Genomic DNA, 21,831 nt, shown 5'->3' on the forward strand with positions numbered 1-21,831 from the left:
TGGGGCACAGCCTTCAGTGTTTCCTCCAGCACCTCTCAGCTGCAGCTCTGCCCTGAGGGGAGCAGAGAGCATGGCAGGGGATAGGAACACACTTCTGCCACCCCCATTAGTACTTCTACTGGTTGTAGGTGGGGAAGATGTGGGCCAGGTATAGACTCTCTGGTGAATCAAGGTGTCTCCCGTGTATTATTTTCTACTCTTACTTATTAAGAGCCTTCTTTGTGCCAGGCACAATCCTCAGCATGTCATGCCATTGTCTCATTTGTTCTTCACAACAATCCCAAGAGGAGGGACTAGTGTTATTCCCATTTCACAGATGAGGCTTAGAGAGATGAAGTCACTTGCCTAAAGTCACACAGCTAGGAACTGGCAGAGGCAGGATTTGAACCCAGGTCTGTCAGACTCAAAAGTCTGTGCACTAAACCTCTGTAACAAATTATCGTGGCCCAAGCTAGCCAGTGACAGGATCTGGCCTGCTTCCCTTCTATGACTGGTCTCTGTGGGCCTCTTGGTCTTGGGGACCCCGTGATCCTTTCTGTAGCAGGAAGAGGTAGAGCCAGCAGAGCCCTGGATCCCCTGTGAATCCTGCCAGGTTAGAGTCTAAGCACGTTGGACCAGAAGGAGACCCTAGACCAACGGTCCTCAACTTTCCTAATGCCATGAGCCGTTAATACAGTTCCTGTGGGTCACGACCCACAGGTTAAGAACAGCTGCCTTAGACCCAGGTGGTTGCAACAGTCCAGCTGTGGCCCATCTCCAGGCCTTGGCCTAAGCCTTGGCCTCTGCTCTCAGCATCTGGGCAACAGCATGGGCAGCCCTGCTGGGGCTGAGGGAAGGACGTGGTGGGGCCCTGGCTGCGGGATGGGGTCATTTCCTGCCGCCTAAAATAACAGGAAGTGGGTGCTCCTGATTGGAGGTTGGGAACAATGGCCGCCAGCCGGGCCAGAGAGCTGCTTCAGGTCTGCAGTCTCAGTTGGGTTCGCGGCTTTATCACTCTCAGAAGCCCACGGCTTGGCCCCAGTGCCCTTGCTGCTCAGCTGCTGGGGCAGGCTGCCCACTTCCCAGTGCACTCGCTCAGAGCTGGCTTAGGTCCCTCCAGGCCGGGAGTAATGCTGCCCCCTAAGGGTCCTCCTGTCCCAACCCCACAGTTAGGCATCCCCCAGGGTTGTACTTTCTTCACATCCCCTATTCTTCCAGCCCAGTTCTCTCCAGAAAGAAAGGAAACCCAGGAGCCTGTCCCCAGTGGATAGCAGACTGAGGATAAAGACTGCCACACTAATTTGGGTCCAAACCCTAGCCTTGCTACTCACCAGCTGTGTGGCTTAAACAAGTATCTTAATTTCTCTGAATCTGCTTCATTTCTAAAATGGGGTAATAATATCTACTTCATAGGATTTTGGCAAAGATTAAATGAACTAAAGAGTTTAAAGTGTTTAGCTGTGCCTGACAAAAGCATTAGCTGCTGCAGTTAATCGGACTTTCCCTAGCCCAGGTAAAGAAGTGCCCAGAAAGGGCAGGGCGGAAGTGACCTGGATGAGGCTGTATAAATCTATGGGGATATTGTGTCTCTGTGTGCTTGTATGTGTCTCTGAGGCTTTATCTGAACCTCAGGAGGTGCCTGGCAGTGTGTGTGTGTGTCAGGATATATGGAGAGTTCTGAATCCCAGCAAAGTCTATATCCTGTGTGTGAGACAGAGAAAAAAAGGAACGTCTTGTCTCCTGCCATTGTGTGGGCTCAGTCTGTATTGTCGGCTTGTTCTCTCTCGCTCTGTTGTGTGTCTTTGCCTTCTGCCTGCCTCCCCATCTTCATTTGTCTTGTCTCGTGTTGCTAGGGCTCTTGCTAGAGATGTTGATTTCTGTCCTGTCTCTTCCCTTGCCCCCCCCCACTCCCTGCCCTGCATGCTGTCTGTGCACCACCCCCCAGTCTCACCTGGGCACTCCCCTGCTCTGCCCCTGGAGGTGGGCCACTCTCCCCCACCTCTTGCCCAGGTGCCTCACTTCCTGCCTCCTGGTGGCCAGCCTGGGCAGGAACCTGCCTTCCCTGCATTCCTGCACTCTGAGCTCAGTGCCTTGCTTGCCCCACCTGCACCCTTCAGTTTGCAGAGGAAACCTCCCTGGGGGAACCACCGAATCACTTCCTTCTTCAGGAAATGGGCAGGAGCCTCAGGGAGGGGTGATGTGACCACCTACCAGAATTAGTGTGACATAAGGGTTTTGTCATCAGACAACCCTGGGCTCAAATTGAACTTCTGACACTGACATGAACAATCCACTTACCTGAGTAACAGCTTTCTAACCTGTGAAATGGGGGCCATCCATAGTACCTTCCCTTTAGAGTGCTCATAAGAATTAAATGAGATGGGCAGCTCCTGTGGTTCAATGGGTAGGGCGCCGGCCCCATATACCATGGGTGGTGGGTTCAAATCCAGCCCCGGCCAAACTGCAACAACAACAACAACAAAAATTAGCCAGGCATTGTGGCGGGCACCTGTAGTCCCAGCTACTCAGGAGGCTGAGGCAAGAGAATCACCTAAGCCCAGGAGTTGGAGGTTGCTGTGAGCTGTGTGACGCCACGGCACTCTACTGAGAGCGATAAAATGAGACCCTGTCTCTCTAAAAAAAAAAAAGAATTAAATGAGATAACAGTATATGGTACAGCTTCAGTAAATTATTTTGTTTCCCTTCTTGGGCTTCAGAGTTGACAGGGGACACACAGACCTCTGACATAATCACATTTAAGGCAGGGGTGTCTTAACCTTTTTTTTCCCCTCTGCCACACATTAGAACAGTGGTTCTCAACCTGTGGATTGCGACCCCTTTGGGGGTCGAATGACTCTTTCATGGGTCGCCTAAATACATCCTGCATATTAGATATTTATGTTACAATTCATAACAGTAGCAAAATTACAGTTATGAAGTAACAACAAAAATAATTTTATAATTGGGGGTCACCACAACATGAGGAACTGTATTAAAGGGTCACGGCATTGGGAAGATTGAGAACCACTGCATTAGAATAAGAGTTTTCTTGGGCCACACATTAAATGCATAACACTAAGATCCCTGTGTACTTTTTGTGATATTCTTGGGCCACACATTAAATGCATAACACTAAGATACCTGTGTACTTTTTGTGATACCTGACACCACGGATAAGCAAAAAAAGTCCTCACAAAATCAGCATGCAGTGGGCCGCAGATTGACATCCCTGATTTAGGGTTTAGAGAAACTGAGCTTTAGAGCAGCTGGGGGTCTATGTGCTAACTAGACACACCCATCTACCCCTTAGATAGTCATCAAATAGAACTACTTTGTGCCAAGTAGGTGTGTAAAATACTCTGAAGCTGCTAAAGGGACTAAGACCCAATCTCTTTTCTTTTCTTTTTTTTTTTTTTTTTGCAGTTTTTGGCCAGGGCTGGGCTTGAACCCACCACCTCTGGCATATGGGACCAGCGCCTTACTCCTCTGAGCTACAGGCGCTGCCCCCAATCTCTTTTCTTAATGAACTCTGACACAGAACTCTCACTCAGGCAAACAAAAAAGTTAGACTGAGTTATCAGTGCTATGAGAGGAATACTTGGCCAGCAGGAGCTGTTGGGGTGAGAGGAGGGAGAAATGAAAGGAAAGGTCTGCCAGCTCCCAGAGGGCAGAGATGGGGAGTTAGCACCTGAGACATGTGGCAGCCCCTCTTGAGGAACTTGGCCCTGATCTTTCTGTAGACCCTAGGTGCAATCCCTCCTAGGGCTCTTGGGAAAACAGAACCGAACCAGCTCTTGCACCTTTGCCCTGCTAATGCTCTTTGTGCCAAGAAATAAATACAAACTATCTGTCTCTTATCCAGTTCTTAGCAAATACTTCTGGTAAATATCAGGGTAGCAAAATAAAACTGGCATTGGGTAAAACCTCACAATCTGGCATCAACCAACAATCAGATAAAATTAAGTAGCCAAAGGATCATATTTGATGATTGAAAATAGGAATAATCAGAGATAGAGTAACATACTGCATAATTAGCCAAAGAATTAATTTCACTTAGTATGATTTATTGCAGATAACACTATCCCAATGACATTTTGTCAGGGTTGCCATAATTCTGAAGAAAATATTTTTATTCAGATTCAATAGTTTGCCAGGTTGCAAGAGGAGTTCCAAATGTTCTGTTTCCCTCTTAAGAAGTTTTTCTTGTTGCACTGCTTGGGTAAACACTCATTTTTATTAACTTCTACCTGAGTGGCTTAGTCCAGGAGGCCACCCAAACCCTTGAGAAAGAGTTCTTTTGCATCCCTTCAAATATTTGTCCCTTTGCAATAAATTGCCAAATGGAGCTACTTTTTGCTCTTTTTTAAGAAAGGGATTCTTGCTCCGTTGCCAGGCTGGAGTAGAGTAGCAGTGTCATTGCTCATTTGATCTACTCATTAAAAGAGTAAAAATCTCCTTCCATGTAAACCTACTTTAGGCTAGGGTGGCTTCATAGTATAATACTTTATTCTCACTCAACAGAATTTTGTGACTGTATCTATATACTTGGCACTGTAGTAGCTGCTGGTGATGCAGTGGTGAGAAAAGCACACGTGGCCCCACCCTGGCAGGGTTTCCTCAGTCTAGGAGGGGGCTGACAATAGCTAAAGAACCACTCAAGGCTGGGTGCTGTAGCTCAGTGGTTAGGGCGCTGGCCAACTGCTCCAGGGCTGATGGGTTCAAACCCAGCCTGGGCCTACTAAAAAAAAAGAAAGAAAGAAAATAGCTGGGTGTTGTGGCAGGTGCCTGTAGTCCCAGCTACTAGGGAGGCTGAGACAAGAGAATGGCTTGAGCCCAAGAGTTTGAGGTTGCTGTGAGCTATGATGCCACGCACTCTACCAAGGGTGACAAAGTGACAATAAAAAAAAAGAAAGAGAAAGGAAAGGAAAGGAAGAGAAGAAAGGGAAGAAAGAAAGAAAGGAAGGAAGGAAGAATGGAAAGAAAAGAGGAAGGAAAGAACCAGTTGGAAGACTGAGGCAAAAAGATCACTAGAGCCCAGGAGTTTGAGGTCGCTGTGAACTTATGATGCCACAGCACTCTATCAATGGTGACAAACAGACTATCTCAAAAAAAAAAAAAAAAGCAATTGCTAAGAACCACAAAATAACAGGGGCAGGGCTCTAAACAAAGGCACATGAAGCCATGATTGTATATAATGAAAGAGTTTATCCTGATCAGACAAGCTAGGGAAAGTTTCCCTGATGAGCTACGATCTGAAGTGTAAATAGGAATTAAGTAAGAAAAGAGGAAAGAATATGTGCAAAGGCCCTGTGGCATGAGGGAGTGTGGATGGTTCTCAGTATTAATAGAAGGTTGATGTGGCTTAAGTTCGGAGAGCAAGTGGGGAGAGAAGCAAGAGGTGGGGGAAAGGGTCTTCAGACTGTACTGAACTAGTAGGTTGGGTTCAAGAATTTTGTCTTTATCTTCAGAGCAATGGGAAGCCACTGAGAGGTTTCAGATAGTGAAAAGTACCATGATCAAATTTACATTTACTCCGGCTGCTCAGTGGAGCACAGAGTGGAGAAGGATGGGGTGGAGCAATGGGAGGACTTTGTGGTCATCCAGTTAAGAGAGATGATAATGATGATGATGATGATATCTGCCAGGGTGGAGTTCATTCATTTCTTCCTTCAACAAATAGGTTATAGAGCACCTATGTCCATGCTGTGTTGGGACCAGAGATAGACCAGCTAACAGACAAAAATTTGTGCCCTTGCCTCGGTACCCATAGCTTAGTGGTTAGGGTGCTGGCACCATGCAATGGGGCTGGCAAGTTCGAACCTGGCCCAGGTCTGCTAAACAATGACTACAAAAAAAAAAAAAAAATAGCTGAGTGTTGTGGCAAGTGCTGTAGTCCCAGCTACTTGGGAGGCTGAGGCAAGAAAATCGCTTAAGCCCAGGAGTTTGAGGTTGCTGTGAACGGCACGGCTCTCTACCAAGGGCATGATAGAGAGGCTCTATCTCAAAAAAAAAAATGTAAATAGCTGGGCATTGTGGTGGGCGCCTGTAGTCCCAGCTACTTGGGAGGCTGAGGCAAGAGAATCGCTTAAGCCCAGGAGTTGGAGGTTGCTGTGAGCTGTGTGATGCCATGGCACTCTACCTAGGGCCATAAAGTGAAACTCTGTCTCTACAAAAAAAAAAAAAAAGTGTGTGCCCTATCTCATAGAGATTATGTTCTAGTGGTAGAAAACAGTGTTAAAATGTGTTAATGCTTATGGAGGAAATAAAAGTTGGAAAAGAAAAAAATACAATCGAAAAAAAAAATACAGTTGGAAAAGGGAAGGAGACTGTGGTTTATAGTTTTAAATAGGAGGTCCGGGAAGTGACATCTAAGTAAAGACCTGGAGGGGAACAGGGAACGAAGCATATAGAATCTAGGGGCAGAGAATTCCTGACGACGGCAAGCTATTGCTGAGCCCTGAGGCAGGAGCCTGCCCGGCACCCTGAAGGCACAGTGGCTGGAGGACACAGCAGGAAAGGAGAGGAGATGAGGTCTGTGAGGTCAGGATCCTGGGGAGCCTGGTAGGCCATTGCAATGACTTTGGTGAGATGGGAGTCTTTGGAAGATTATCAGAGGGGTAATGTGATCTGAATTTTTATTTTATTTTATAAGACAGAATCTCACTCAGTCACCCTGGGGTAGAATGCTGTGGTGACATAGCTCACAGCAACCTCAAACTCCTGGGCTCAAGCAATCCTCTTGCCTCAGCCTCCCAAGTAGCTGAGACTACAGGCACCCGCCACAACGCCCAGCTAGTTTTTATTTTTATTTTTTTATTTTTATTTTTTGTAGAGACAGTCTCACTTTACGCCTTTGGTAGAGTGCCATGACGTCACAGGACTCACAGCAACCTCCAGCTCTTGGACTTCCGCGATTCTCCTGCCTTAGCCTCCCGAGCAGCTGGGACTACAGGTGCCCACCACAACGCCCGGCTGCTTTTTGGTTGCAGTTCAGCCTGGGCTGGGTTTGAACCCGCCACCCTCGGTATATGGGGCCGGTGCCCTACTCACTGAGCCACAGGTGCCACCCGCTAGTTTTTATTTTTATTTTTTTTGGATGGTGGCGTTTCAGATCATTTTTATTTTCTTCTTTGTAATTTCCATATTGTATGAATGCTTTATAATAAACATATTTTAACTTTATAGTCATAAAGATTGTTTAATGTATTAAAAATCTCTAAAGCAAAATCAGAATTTAAAAATTTTGATCCTTTTATTTTGAAATACAAAGTCATCATAAATGTACAGAAAAGAAGGATGGAGGGAAATACACCAAAATATAATATGTACATAATTTGAGAGTTAGAATTATGAGTGGTTTTTTTTCCTCATTTTGCTCCAATGAACGTCACTTTTATAATCAGTAGTTTTTCTATTTGTAGTAGAGATAGGGTCTCGCTCTTGTTCAAGTTCGTCTTGAACTCCTGAGCTGAAGCAATCCACCTACCTCAGCCTCCCAGAGTTCTAGGATTACAGGTGTGAGCCACCGTGCCCAGCCTGATCTGAATTATATATATATATTTTGTAAAGACAGAGTCTCACTTTATCACCCTCAGTAGAGTGCCGTGACATCACACAGGTCACAGCAACCTCCAGTTCCTGGGCTTAGGCGATTCTCTTGCCTCAGCCTCCTGAGTAGCTGGGACTACAGGTGCTCGCCACAACGCCCGGCTATTTTTTTGTTGCAATTTGGCTGGGGCCGGGTTTGAACCCTCCACCCTTGGTATATGGGGCCGGCGCCCCACCCACTGAGCCACAGGCGCCATCCCTGATCTGAATTATTTTTAAACAGAATCACTCTGGCTACTGTGTTGAGAAAGCCCAAAAGAGAGTAAAGAATGGGAGCAGAGAGTCTCATTTTGGGACTGATAGTAAAACTTTGACCAGGGAGACAGAAATAGAGATCATGAGAAGTGATTGAATTGAGAGGATTTTTTTTTTCTTTTTTTGAGACAGATTCTCACTATGTCACCCTCAGTAGAGTGCCATGGCATCATCATAGCTCACAGCAACCTCAAATTCTTGGGCTCAAGAGATCCTCTTGCCTCCACCTCCCAAGTAGTAGCTGGGACTACAGGCACCTGACCCAAGGGCCTACCAGTTTTTCTGTTTTTAGTAGAGACAGGGTCTCACTCTTGCTCAGGCTGGTCTTGAACTCCTGAGCTCAAGAAATCCACGCACCTCAGCTTCCGAGAGTGCTAGGATTACAGGGGTGAGCCACCATGCTCGGCTTCAAAAGGATTTTTTAGTGAGGGATATGAGGTAAGACAAGAGTTTGAAATGACTCCAAGGCCTGAAAAACTGGAAGATGGGGTTGCCAGTAACTGAGATGGGGAGACTGGGAGAAGAGTAGGCTTTTGGGGAACAATAAGGAGCCCAGTTTGGGATATATTAAATTGGGGGCATCTGTAAGAACCCAGACGTGTCGAGTAGGCAGTTGCATGAGCGAAACTGGACCTCAAGGGAGAGGTCTGGGCCAGAGACACAAATTTGATTGTTGTCAGCAGAGTGATGATACTTAAAGCTGTGAGTCTGGATGAGGTCACTGAGGGAGTGAATGTAGACAGGAAAGAGATGAGGTCCTCAGGCACTGCAGCATTGAGAGTTAGGAAGTTTAGGTGGCATCAGCAGAGAAGGCTGAGAAGTCACAACCAGTAAGGTGGAAGGAAAACCAGGAGAATGTGTTGTCTCCAAAGTCGAGTGAAGGGAGTGTTTCAAGGAGCATCCGAGATTAACTGCAGCAATTGTAGCTAATAGGTCAGGTGAATGAGGGCTGAAAACTGGCTGCTGTATTTAGCAGCGTGGAGGTCACTGAGGAGAGTGATGTTGCAAAGCAGTGGGGGCAAAGACCTGGGCAAACTGCATGCTTCCAGCAGAGATGGGGAGAAGTGAACACATTCTTTGAGGGCAGGTACTCCTTACTTACCATCTGAACCAACAACTCAGTACAGGAACTGTGGCTTAGACAGGTTCAGATCTTGCACGAGTCTAGAGTTGAGATCCTCACTCAGGCCTGTCTGGCTCTGAAGCCTCTGACCTTCCTGCTCCACTGCATCTGATGCTTCGGGTGCAGGTGTTTTCCAGCTTCACTCCTCTTCCTCCTGCCGACCTCCCTTCGCATTGCTAGTCTGGACCCAGTTGGGAATTCATTGTCTTACCTGGTGGGTGTGATTTGCCTAGGTGTAGACAAATACCCACCTACTGGTTTTCCTTGCAACACCTATAGCACGCACAGATGCTTGGAGAATGGCAATACGCAGGCCTCACCCTCTGCCTTTAAGCTTAGTACTTAAACACACCCAGGCTTTGGCCTCAGACAGTCTTGGGTTCAAGTCCTGACTCTGCCACGGCCTAGTTTTATGACCTGGGGCAAATCACTTAGCTGGGCGAGCCTTGATTGCCTCATTTGTATAGTGGGGACAGGAATCCCTGCTTTTCATCACTGTGAGAATGCAAGTGCATCACTTGGTTAGTGAGGAAGTGAGCATTCACTAAATGGTTGCCACTAGTTTTTTGACCACTGGAGTTAGTAAAGGAGTTTACAGCTGAGTGGGAAATACAGTGCAATGACTAGGCAGCCGTCTTGTGCTGGTCTGAGGAGAGCTGGGTGGTTGGTATGGAACATAGGGGAGGAGTTGCTAGGGAGACAGGACCTCAGCTGGGGCTCTTGCCTGGAGCCCAGGAAGCTGGAAGGGAAGGAATGAGGGGAAATAGTGTGAATCTCAGGTAGTGTCATTGTATAAAAGCTATTCTGTCACAGTTGCTAGGGAGACAGGACCTCAGCTGGGGCTCTTGCCTGGAGCCCAGGAAGCTGGAAGGGAAGGAATGAGGGGAAATAGTGTGAACCTCAGGTAGTGTCATTGTATAAAAGCTATTCTGTCATACTCCGTCATACTACCTTCACAGAGGCAGGGGGTGGAATAGGAAGTAGCATGGGTTGTGGCAACGGCCATGGGATCCAAGTCCAGGGCCCTTCACTTACCGGCTGAGTGACCTCAAATTACTTCATGTAACCTCTTTTGGCTTTACTGTCCTCACCTGTATAAAAGAGATATTTATGGGACCTCCTTCATAAGTATTATCAATGAGGAGTAAAACTAATATGTGTAAAAATGCTTTGCATAAAGGAAGCTCTTACTAAATATACAAAAGTCAATGGTTATTACTACTACTAACATGCATCACAATACAGTGAGACAGGTAAAATCTGTATTCTATAGAAGAGGACCCTCTATTGCACAGAGAGGTCTGTAACTGGCCCAAGGTCACACAGTTAGTGTGGACGCCAGAATTCATACTCAAATAGTCTGGCTTCAGAGCCTAAACCAACCATTAGACTCCCTGAAGAAGGTGCTGAAAGTTCTAAAGGCAGCCCCTCAGAGGGTGCCTCCTCACCCTTGGGGATGGGGAGTTTGCACATCCTGAGCTGGGAAATAGAGTGGCAATGACTAGGCAGCCGTCTTGTCATGGTATGAGATCTGGATGGGTGAGAGTTCTCAGAACAGAGGATTTTGTTTGGTGGAGGCACCTGGTAAGAGCGAAAAGTGCTTCCTTGGATGTCCCTCCCCACAGAGCCAGGCACTGCTCCCTAAGCTCAGCTTGGTGGCTGTGTTCCCACTGGTCCCCTCAATGCCTGGAGGGTAGCCACAGATGACCCCAGGGCTCAACATGCAGAGGCTTCTCTTTGGGAGACCTGAGCACTTCATAAAACCAACATGGAAGGGGAGGGAAGTGTTTGGATTATGCCAAGCACGTTACTGACATCCCTACAAGCTTGGGCCCATTATCTCCACTTTACAAATATCAAAGCTGAGGCTAAGAGAGGTTGAATGGCTTGTCCCGGGTTATCTGCAGGGGAAGCAAATGTTTTTTGGGGTGGTGAAGTCAGAATCGGGCTCTCGGCTCAGCACCCCGTAGGTCAGTAAGTAGGGTGCCAGCCATATACACAGAGGCTGGTGGGTTCAAGCCTGGCCTGGGCCTGCTAAACAATAATGACAACTGCAACCAAAAAATAGCTGGCATTGTGAGGGGCACCTGTGGTCCCAGCTGCTTGAGGCAAGAGAATAACTTAAGCCTGAGAGTTTGAGGTTGCTGTGAGCTATGATGCCACCGCACTCTACCCAGAGTGACAGCTTGAGACTGTTTCAAAAAAAAAGAAAGAAAAGGTGGTGTCTATGGCTCAAAGGAGTAGGGCGCCGACTCCATATGCTGGAGGTGGTGGGTTCAAACCCAGCCCTGGCCAAAAACTGCAAAAAAAGAAGAAAGGAAAAAGAACCAGGTTCTCACTCTTCAGTGAGTGACCCCGAAGCCTGTCTTTCAACTGCCCCACAATGTACATGTGGACATATGAGTATATGCCAAATCGTGCGGCTTCCTTGCTTGGCACTTTTGTGTCTTTTGCAGGGTTCTTGGAATATTCATGTCCTCAAAGAAGAAATCTGGGTGTGACTGGGGGAAAAACAGATTACAAAGTAGATGTAGCTGGTTGCCTGCACCTTTGGGATCTTAGAAACAGAGCGTCCCATTAGAGGCTATATTTATGTCCTTGCTCTTGGTCAGTCCCTGGCCCCATCTGTGAACTAGGCCTTGTACTGGGTACTGTGCCCCAGAGATAAAGCAGAAAGGTGAGGGGGGCAGACATGGAAACAAATCATTTCTATGTGGTGCACCGGTAAGTGCTACAAACTTCTGAGTTTTTCCAACACACCCTGCTCCTTTCTGCCCTTTGCATATGCTCTTCTCTTTGCTTTGCCAACTCAGCTTGGTTGTTACTTCTTCAGGAAGCCCCACAAGTGTAGATTAACTATCTTTGTTGTTAAATACTACGCCCCCAGACATAGTATTTATTCTCTACTGTAATTGCCTAGCTATTTGTCTGTCTGCCCTGCTAGAGGGTGAGCTCCACAGAGACAGGGATCATGGCTATTTTCTCACTATTATATCTTAGTACCTAGAACAGGGCCTCGCACATAGAGAGGACTCAATAAACACATGTGAATGAGGGGCGGCACCTGTGGCTCAGTCGGTAGGGCACCAGCCCCATATACGAGGGTGGCGGGTTCAAACCCGGCCCCGGCCAAACTGCAACCAAAAAATAGCCGGGCGTTGTGGCGGGCACCTGCAGTCCCAGCTACTCGGGAGGCTGAGGCAAGAGAATCGCTTAAGCCCAGGAGTTGGAGGTTGCTGTGAGCTGTGTGAGGCCACGGCACTCTACCGAGGGCCACAAAGTGAGACTCTGTCTCTACAAAAAAAAAAAATAATAATAAATAAATAAATAAAAACCCACATGTGAATGAATGAAAAGTCAGTTGGACAAGAGAGATAGCCATGTGTTGAACTGATGACACAGATGTACTGTCTGACCCTTTCTCCTCTCTTCTTGGTCTTTCAGCCGTGGTAGCCAGGACCCCACTGGAGCCGAGACCTTCTCCAGAAGGGGACCCTTCCCCACCACCTCCTCCAATGTCAGCCCTGGTCCCAGACACTCCCCCGGACACCCCTCCTGCCATGAAGAATGCCACTAGCCCTAAGCAGATTCCACTGGAACCAGAGAGCCCCCCAGGGCAGGTCATGCCTAGGCCAGCCCCTCCACAAGAAGAGTCCCCTTCCTCAGAAGCAAAGAGCAGGGGACCCACTCCACCAGCCATAGGCCCACGGGATGCCAGGCCTCCTCGAAGGAGCAGCCAGCCATCCCCAACAGCAGTGCCAACCTCTGACAGCCCTCCTACCAAGCAAGGTATCTGTGATGCTCCTAGTCCTGAGCCTAAACCCCTTGGCTCAGGGTCTTAGCCCTGGATGATAACCCTGGAGGGAATCTTCTTTGCCCTGGAGGAGATGTGGAAAGGATGGAAGGCCCTCAGGCTGACTCCTGTTTGGAGAGCCTTTTGACCTGTTCTTGTTCCCTCTGTTAAGATGTGAAGAAGGCAGGAGAGAGACACAAGCTAGCAAAGGAGCGGCGAGAAGAGCGGGCCAAGTACTTGGGTGAGTGAGTGGGAAGCTGCATCATCTTGTCATCATCATCACCATTACCATCCTTTTTTTTTTTTTAAACAAAGTTTCACTCTGTCGCCCTTGGTAGAGCGCCAGGGCATCATAGTTTACAGCAACTTCAAACTCCTGTGCTCAAGTGATCCTCTTGCCTTAGCTTCCCAAGTAGCTAGGACTACAGGCATCCACCACAACACCCGGCTAATTTTTCTATTTCTTTTTTTTTTTTTTTTTTGGTTTTTGGCCAGGGCTAGGTTTGAACCCGCCACCTCTGGCATATGGGACCGGCGCCCTACTCCTTGAGCCACAGGCGCCGCCCTAATTTTTCTATTTCTTTCTTTCTTTCTTTCTTTTTCTGTAGAGACATGGTCTCACTCTTGCTCAGGCTGGTCTCAAACTCCTGAGGTCAAGCAATCCACCTGCCTCAGCCTCACAGAGTGCTAGGATTTTTACAGGCATGAGCCACCACACCCAGCTATCATCAACATCCATTAATAATACTGACATTTCTGAAACATTTAATTATGTGTGCTGTGCTAAGAGCAGTGCACACATTATCTCATTTAATCCTCTCATTTTGAGGAGGAAACAGAGGCTCAGAGGGATGAAATCATTTGCCTAAGCCACACAGCCAGTGGAGTGGCTGAGAATCAGACTCACAAGCTCCATCTCACCCAAGAGCTGATGTTCTTAATCACCATATGTGGAATCTGCCCCCCCCAAGTCAGAAGGGGAACTCACACTAAAACACTCATTTCTCCTTCAGTCCTAAGAGACCATGAGGCTAAAGGGGGAGAATTAGCCTCCCCTGGGGCCTGTCTTCAGGAAGCTCTTCAATTTAAAGGAGGTGTCTGAGAGTGGAAGCTCCTCAGCAGGCAGGAGGAAGACCCACCAAAGGGGGGGTAAACGGGATGGCCACTTGGAGGTGAAGCAGAGCCCTTCCCACACCACTGGAATCCTTTTCCCACAGCCGCCAAGAAGGCAGTGTGGCTGGAGAAGGAAGAGAAGGCCAAGGTACTGCGGGAGAAGCAGCTCCAGGAGCGGAGGAGGCGGCTGGAGGAGCAGCGGCTTAAAGCTGAGCAACGCCGTGCAGCCCTGGAGGAGCGGCAGCGGCAGAAGCTTGAGAAAAACAAGGTGCGCGATGGGTCTGTACAGATCTCTGTACCTGTGTGCCCACACATCTATATGCTGGTGAAGTGGATATGCACATCTGTGTTCATGCCTGTGTTACCTGTGTCTGCATGGTCCTATCTGTGTTCACATATACAGTCGTGTTCTGTGTTATAATATGTGGGCATCTGTGCAACTGCAGACACATCTGCTTCCGTGTGTGGCTGTAGGCCCCTGTGACTATGCTGTCCATACCTGTAATTGTATACATGCCCCGTGTGTCTATGTATGTACGCGCATATGTGTTTGTGTAAGTGTGCCTAGCTGTGTCACATGGATAAAGCCCTGGCTTGGGCACTGATGAGGAAATGAAGGAAATGGTGGCTTGGCTCTACCTGGGAGTTTCGGGCTGAATGGAAAACATAGCCCCGAAGTCAAGATTCTTAGTGCCATCAGGTAAATGGCCTTGCCTAGGAGTCGCAGGCAGGGGATGGCCCAGCCAGCCCGTCCTCAGAAAAGCAACTCATACACCCAGGAAATGACTCAAGAACAGTGAAAACTTCCAAGAACAAATCAAAAGGAATCTGTTGCACATGGTCCTTAATCATAGCAAAGATTCAGTAACCTTGGTTACCTGCAATGAGTCAGGAAAAGCTTCCAGGGGAAGGGAGGGGAGGAAGCATTGTCATAAGAGGGAGAAGGGCCTCTATCCCAGGTATGATGAATGTTCTGAGCCCAGATCTCTCTCCTCCACCCCCTACTCCCCCAGGAGCGCTATGAAGCAGCCATCCAGCGGTCAGTGAAGAAGACATGGGCTGAAATCCGGCAGCAGCGCTGGTCCTGGGCAGGGGCCCTGCACCATAGCTCCCCAGGACACAAGACCAGTGAGTGGGCTGGACAAGCTGGTGGGTAGGTGGGGCAGACTGGGATCTGGCAAGTGGGGGAAGGAAACAAGGAGCTGACAACTCCAGGCAGCAGGTGTGCCTTGCTTCATGTCACTTGTGACTTCTAGAATAGTCTAACCAAATAGTAAACCAAATTGTCCCTTTCCTAGGACTTCCACTATCAAATCAGAGATGGATTGTCTCCATTTGGTTTTCTCTTCAAACCTCTGTCATTTTAGGATTAGCTATCTTTTCTCTGTCAGTTATTATTAGTTGATGATATGTACAAATGAACTTTAATGCCCAGCAGACACTGGATATGTAAAGAAAACTGTCATTCCTTGTCTTGGAAGGTAGATTTTTGTCTCTGAGTTTTCTTCACATAGGGCCATCATGGATTTGGTCTGATTCTTTGCTGGCATGTATGTACCACTGTGTTTGGATGTCTTTAAGCAATGGCAAGGTTCGGTATTACGTGCTGAATATCTTTTGTTATATGTGCCCATGGATCTGTGCAATGTGTGTCTTAATGTGTTTGTCTTGGTGTGTTTGTGGCTTGTGTACCCACCTCAGTGAAGTTTCCTAAATCAGGTACACCTGGGTTCCAGCACTGGTACTTGACCAGGGCTTGACCTTTAACTTCTCACCATCTCCCTTTCTTCATCTATAAAATGGGGATAAGAATACTATTCGCCTCCAAAGTTGTAGATAGATGTTTAGAGGTAACGTGTGTCTGTGTGTGGTGCCCAGCACAGTGCCTGGCACAAGCTAAGCATCAACAAACGTTAGCTGTTACAAATGTCACAATTAGGTTGCTTCGACGTGTTTGTGCCTGGTGTGCATCCGGGTCTGTTGATGTGTTTCTGTATCTGTGCATGTCTGCACACATATGTGCATGCTTAAGTATCAGCCACTCTATATGCTTGTGTCTGCATGTTTTTGTCTTTGCGTCTCTAGATGAATATGTGGATTTGTGCAAGTGACTGTAACTGTGTGGGTTCTTCAGTATAGAAACATCTTTGTATTTGTCCCAGTATGTGAGTGTTGTATCCATAGTGCCTTGGCTGGGCAATGTCAGCAAGTGCCAGCGCTGGGTGGTTGTGGGGAGGGGTTGCAGCACCCAGCCCTAGGGAATGGCTTCCTTTAGTCTGGCCAGGAAGGCTGTAGTTTCTCTAGTTTTACTCACCTCTTCCCTCTGTTCCTTCTCCGTCGGCTCCCCCAACCCAGGTTGTCTCTGGTCATCTACCCCAACCCTCCCTCCCCCAGGGCCAAGGCTGCCTCCTCATCCTCATCCTAGCCTGCCCACTCTTCCCTCTCCCACGCTGCCCTTGGAGCATTCTGCATGGAAGGCCTCAGTGCCCCCCTGGCTCCTGTCTGGCCCGGCCCTAATGCCGTGTCTTTTCCCCTCCAGGTGGGAGCAGGTGCTCCGTGTCGGCAGTAAACCTGCCCAAACACGTGGACTCTATAATCAACAAGCGGCTCTCAAAGTCCTCTGCCACGCTCTGGAACTCCCCCAGTAGAAGTAAGAGAAGGCCCAGCCCTGCCCCCTCCAGAGCCCCTTGTAGCCCCCACCAAGCCTCCTCCTCAGCAAGAACACCAAGTCTCTGGAGCCCTCACATATTCCTGGTCCCCACCCTTACTCTACCTTTTCTGGGGTTCTGTGCCCCTTGGGGGAGCCGGCATTTGGGTCTGGACCCTGAGGACAGAGTTGTGCCCTGTAGGAGAGAACAGAGACAAAGACAATGCTTGAGATTGCAGAAAGCCTGACAGAGGGCCTCAAGAGTAAATTTGGGGTAGTGGCTGGGGTGGGAATGGGCAGGCAGCCTATCTCCAACCACAGCCAGCTGGCCTGGGCGAACCTTAGGTGGATGGCATTGCCCCCATGTGCCAGACTGGCCTGAGTGCTTGTTCTGGCTCCACCCTGGAGGGCCCATGTAATCCTGCCCTCTCTGGCTTCAGAGCCCCAGCCATGGCCTTGGCTGGTTCGAGTTGTGGCCAACCAGGGTGGCACATCCCCTGCATTCCCACCATGCCCTGGTGCTCACATGTGAAAGAACCATGGTGGGAGTTATTTATAAGTTTCTCTGGCTTTTATTTGGTTGCTCTGTTGCCTAGCAACCAAATCAGCTGCTGCACCAACCCCACCTGACTGAGACTTAAAAATAACCCAGCAGCTGAAGGGCCAGTGCAGGGCGGCCTAGGGCAGGCAGCCCTCCCTAGTAGCCTGTCTCTGGCACAGGCCTTCTAAAGGCTGGATCATAGGGGCTCAGGGACCCTCACTGTCCCAAATTCATGACAGCTTGCCTCCCCCAGGCCAGCCCTCTGAAAGGAAGGGCAGGGTCCTTCCTGGGAACGCGGGACAGGGCAATTTGGTCTTCCACTAAATCCTGGATGGCTCCTTCCTATTCACACAGTTCAGAGCCCTTTCACCTGGGGAGGGTGGTAGGAGGGGACGCTCAAGTGATGACCAATATTGCCCTGGGAAGTGTCTTGTTGCCTGGTTCAGCGTGGAGGTGCAGATCTCAGGGAGAACAAATGTGTTTGGCACCTGATTGGGGGAAGAGTCCTCCCAGGTGAGACTTCTTGGGCTTGGCAAGATGGTCCTTGCTCTGCCCTTATGCCTCTGCCTGCCTCCTCTGGTGACCCGCTTCACCTGGCGTTCTCCCTCTAGATCGAAGCCTGCAGCTGAGCGCATGGGAGAGCAGCATCGTGGATCGTCTGATGACGCCCACCCTCTCCTTCCTGGCTCGGAGTCGTAGCGCGGTCACACTGCCCCGAAACGGCCGTGACCAGGGTAGGGGCGGCGACTCTGGGAGAGCCCTCACGCCGGGCCGGGCAAGGGCGAGCCTGACGCCCCGGCCACAGCCCGACCGCACTCATCCCTCCCCAGCCGTGCCAGTGTGCCCGCGCTCGGCCTCTGCAAGCCCCCTGACGCCGCCGTGCAGCGCCCCGCGAAGTGCGCACCGCTGCGCCCCCGTCGGGGAGCGCCGCAAGCCCAGCGCTGGGGGCAGCCCCGCTCCGGTCCGCCGGCGGCCAGAGGCCTCACCCGTAAGTGGCCGCGCAGGTGGGGACTGGCATCCCGGGCCTGGGGAGAGCGGGCGCTGCTGACCTCTGTTCTCCCCTCCCGGCTGGCTGCCGTCCCTCTCCCTGCCAGGTGCAGAAAAAGGAGAAAAAGGATAAGGAGCGGGAAAATGAGAAGGAGAAGAGCGCCCTAGCCCGGGAGCGCAGCCTCAAGAAGCGCCAGTCGCTGCCCGCCACCCCGCGCCCTCGCCTTTCCTCCAGCGCTGCCTCTGAGCTCAGGTGGGTGGAGGGCGGGGAGAGAGGACCCGACCTCGCCAGGCCGTTCATCCATTCCTTCATTTATTCACAGACCGTTGTTGAGCTCTCACCCCTAGAACTAAAGTGTCTTGAGGGCAGATTTTCTCTTTTCCTTTATGTATGTGTATTTTGTTTTGAGTGTTTGGATTACTGAAGTACTCCAGCACCTAAAACAGTGCCTGGCACCTGGTAAGCACTAAGCAAATATCTGCCAAATGAATGGACCTGGCAGGTAGTGTTCCAGGTGCTGAAGATAAACTTTGGTGAACTAAAGCAGGCCCAGTTTTTGCTTTTATTAAGCTTATAGGCTAATGGGAAGGGGAACAGATATTAATCAAAGAATCTCACAAATGAGTATGTAATTACAAACTGGGATATATGCCTAGGGAAAGGATATGGTTTTGTGAGAGCATATAGAGGGGTGCTGACCTAGCCTGGGGGGAGGGTACACTTCCCTGAGGAAGTGACTTGCTCAGAGCACATGCCCTCCAGCCTAACCCTTCCCTTTTCTCTTAGCCCCAAATCCAAGGCCCGGCCATCCTCTCCCTCCACTTCCTGGCATAGGCCTGCCTCCCCCTGCCCCAGTCCAGGGCCAGGCCATGCTCTGCCTCCAAAACCACCATCCCCTCGAGGAACCACAGCAGCACACAAGGGTCGGGTTCGCAGGAAGGATGAAGCAAAGGAGAGTGTGAGTGTGGCAGGGCCTGAGGACAAGAACCACAGCAAGAGCAAGGCCAGCAATGAGAAGGAGCCCACAGCCCCAGTTTCACCAGCACCCTCGCCTGTGCCCTCACCCACCCCAGCCCTGCCCCAGAAGGAGCAGCCCACAGCAGACAGCCCTGCAGGTGGGAACAAAGAGAGGGGTAGGTGGAGGGGAGAAGCCAGCTCTGGCTGTATAGGGGGAGGTGGTCGCAGTGTGAGCCACCAGAGATGCCTGGGACTGGGTGTGGGTGACAAGAGGAGGAGACTTGTCCTGGGGAGCTCCAGGCCCAGAACATAGGCCACCCTACATTGATGGCAGGAATTCAGTAGGTGGGTCACCCTGAGGTCCAGGAGAGTAGGGGGCATTGCAAGGGTAGTGGAGGTGCCTGTGTGGGTGTGTGCTGACTCCTGGTCCTGGATCCCCCTCCAGATATTGCTCTCTTGACCTCACCCCCAGCCCCTGCTCCCCCGGTGACCCCTAGCAAACCAATGGCCGGCACCACAGACCGGGAGGAAGCTACTCGGCTCCTAGCTGAGAAGCGGCGCCAGGCCCGGGAGCAGCGGGAGCGCGAGGAACAGGAGCGGAGGCTACAGGCCGAAAGGGACAAGTGAGTGTCCTCCACCCGCCCGGGGCTGAGGGGGCCTTTAAGGGGGACCGAGCTACAGCCGAGTTTCCTCTGTCCCCAGGCGAATGCGAGAGGAGCAGCTGGCTCGGGAGGCAGAGGCCCGGGCGGAGCGGGAGGCTGAGGCCCGGAGGCGGGAGGAGCAGGAGACGCGAGAGAAGGCGCAGGCCGAGCAGGAGCAGCAGGAGCGGATGCAGAAGCAGGTGCCCCGGCGGGCGGGCGGGAGCCGGCTGGCGCGGGTGCCTCGCCGGGATGAGGCGGGAGTCGCGGGCTCAACGCTCACGGGAGTCTTTGGCAGAAAGAGGAGGCTGAAGCTCGGTCGCGGGAAGAAGCGGAGCGGCAGCGCCTGGAGCGGGAAAAGCACTTTCAGCGAGAGGAACAGGAGCGGCAAGAGCGCAAAAAGGTGGGCGGGCCCTGGGCGAGGTGGGCGGGGCCAGCTTCTGGGCTTGGGCGGGGCTCTGGTTCCTGGGGCTAATGAGGCCGGGGCGGGAGGGGCAGTAGGCTGAGCCATTGGCCCAGAAGTTGCTGGGGCAGGTTCTCTCCTGGCAGGGAAAAGGTTGCTATGAACTGGTAGGACCAGGGTCTGGCTGGTGGGAGGTTTAGGATGAAGGTGGGGCGGGAGCCTTACTGTTGGGGGCCTCCATACAGCGTCTGGAGGAGATAATGAAGAGGACTCGGAAGTCAGAAGCTGCTGAAACCAAGGTCAGGATCCCAGACTGCATCGGTGGGGGTGGGGGTGGAGAAAGGAGACTGCGGATGCTGTGGGGAGGCTGCTGAGGGCCAGACTGAGGGAGAAGATTCCGCACCACTGTTGGCTGGGTCCAGATATCCCTGGAGCCTGACTGCTTTTCCTCTTCAAAGCAGAAGCAGGATAGAAAGGAGGCCACTGCCAACAGTTTCACCCCAGGTAAAGAAAGACCCTGTTCCGCTCACCTCCTTCCCTATGCCACTCTCGTCCTCCAACCTTGTCCCTTGAGCCAGCCCCTGCCTGATGCTGTTTCTTCCTTGTGCTAGACCCTGCCAAAGTAGTAGAAGCACGGCCCTCAGGACTGCAGAAGGAAGCTGTGCAGAAAGAGGAGCCAGCCCTCCAGGAGCCCCAGTGGAGGTACCAGCTCCCAATCCCAGGGACCCTGAGCAGGACCCTGAGCAGCAGGCGGGCTCCTGCTGGAGCTGTGGGGTGGCCTGGGCCTTATGGGGAGGTGCGCTGCTTATCATTGGCCCCTGCATCTACAGCCTGCCTAGCAAGGAGCTGCCAGGGCCTCTGGTGAATGGCCTGCAGCCTCTCCCTGCACACCAGGAGAATGGCTTTTCCTCCAAGGGACCCTCTGGGGACAAGAGTCTGGGCAGAGCACCAGAGGCACTCCTGCCCTTTGCAGAGGCAGAAGCCTTCCTCAAGAAAGCTGTGGTACAGCCCCCACAGGTCACAGGTAGGTGCTTCCTGGATCCTACGCATCCCTCCCAGCCACCATCCCTGGACTCCCCACCCTTCCCTCTCTTCTAGCTGTTCGAGAAGTCCTCTCCTGTTCTGCCCTGACTGTCTCCCCCCACCTTTCCCCAGAAGTCCTTTAACAGAAGTTGCCTTGGATCCAGGCACAGCTGTGAGAGCTCCTCTGCATCATCTACCAGGATGTCTAGAGGAGAAAGAGGCAGAACAAAGATGGAAGTGGCCTGAGCCCCTGGGGGTGGGTCCTCTCTATTGTTTTTTAATCTGCACCTTATAGACGGATGTCTCTTTGGCTGGAGCCAGACCCTGCCCCTCAATGCATTTGTGTGCTCACTTGCGCGGACATCCCCTTTTCCCCATACACACATACACTCACAGCCTCTCTGGCCTACTCCTTGGGAAAGGCCATCTGTAGTATTTGCCTTGGTTTGGTGGGGTACAGAGGATGTGAATACTGTAAATAGCTTGTGCTCAGACTTCTCTGCGTGGAGAGGGTGGGTACAGGAGGCAGACCCTCCCCTCCAGGTTCCCTGGGAAGATCTAACTCTCTCTATTTAACTGTAAGAGGGGGAACCCAGGTCTGGGGCTGTGGGGCACCTTGGGCCACAGGATTCTGGTTGCTTCAGGGGTACCCATGCCCTCACCCTCGCCTGGAATCAGTGTTATTGCATCTGATCAACCATCTCCAGAAATAAAGTGAGAATAATTCTGCCAATCCTGTCTGTTCTTGGAGCTGCTGGTGGAG

General features: G+C 50.8%; 1 protein-coding gene across 10 annotated transcripts in view; it reads left to right on the plus strand.

Moving 5' to 3' along the window:
• MAP7D1 (MAP7 domain containing 1) overlaps positions 1-21,801 on the plus strand; it is a 25,386-nt gene extending 3,585 nt beyond the window's left edge. Inside the window, exons 2-18 of one of the 10 annotated variants that reach the window (XM_053576360.1) lie at positions 12,410-12,754; positions 12,931-12,999; positions 13,976-14,139; positions 14,885-14,999; positions 16,411-16,521; positions 17,671-17,793; positions 17,890-18,047; positions 18,160-18,299; positions 18,834-19,162; positions 19,450-19,627; positions 19,707-19,845; positions 19,941-20,045; positions 20,291-20,344; positions 20,468-20,549; positions 20,657-20,747; positions 20,876-21,069; positions 21,201-21,801. In XM_053576360.1, coding sequence (XP_053432335.1) covers positions 12,410-12,754; positions 12,931-12,999; positions 13,976-14,139; positions 14,885-14,999; positions 16,411-16,521; positions 17,671-17,793; positions 17,890-18,047; positions 18,160-18,299; positions 18,834-19,162; positions 19,450-19,627; positions 19,707-19,845; positions 19,941-20,045; positions 20,291-20,344; positions 20,468-20,549; positions 20,657-20,747; positions 20,876-21,069; positions 21,201-21,211 — 2,408 coding nt within the window. In that variant the 3' untranslated portion in view covers positions 21,212-21,801. Of the gene's footprint in view, positions 1-12,409; positions 12,755-12,930; positions 13,000-13,975; positions 14,140-14,884; positions 15,000-16,410; positions 16,522-17,670; positions 18,048-18,153; positions 18,300-18,833; positions 19,163-19,449; positions 19,628-19,706; positions 19,846-19,940; positions 20,046-20,290; positions 20,345-20,467; positions 20,550-20,656; positions 20,748-20,875; positions 21,070-21,200 lie in introns of all 10 variants that reach the window. The other 9 variants (XM_053576361.1, XM_053576359.1, XM_053576364.1 and 6 more) reach the window with 9 other exon arrangements.
• Positions 21,802-21,831: the final 30 nt, after the last annotated feature.

This window comes from Nycticebus coucang, chromosome 22 (genome assembly GCF_027406575.1).
Source record: "Nycticebus coucang isolate mNycCou1 chromosome 22, mNycCou1.pri, whole genome shotgun sequence".
NCBI lineage: Eukaryota > Metazoa > Chordata > Mammalia > Primates > Lorisidae > Nycticebus > Nycticebus coucang.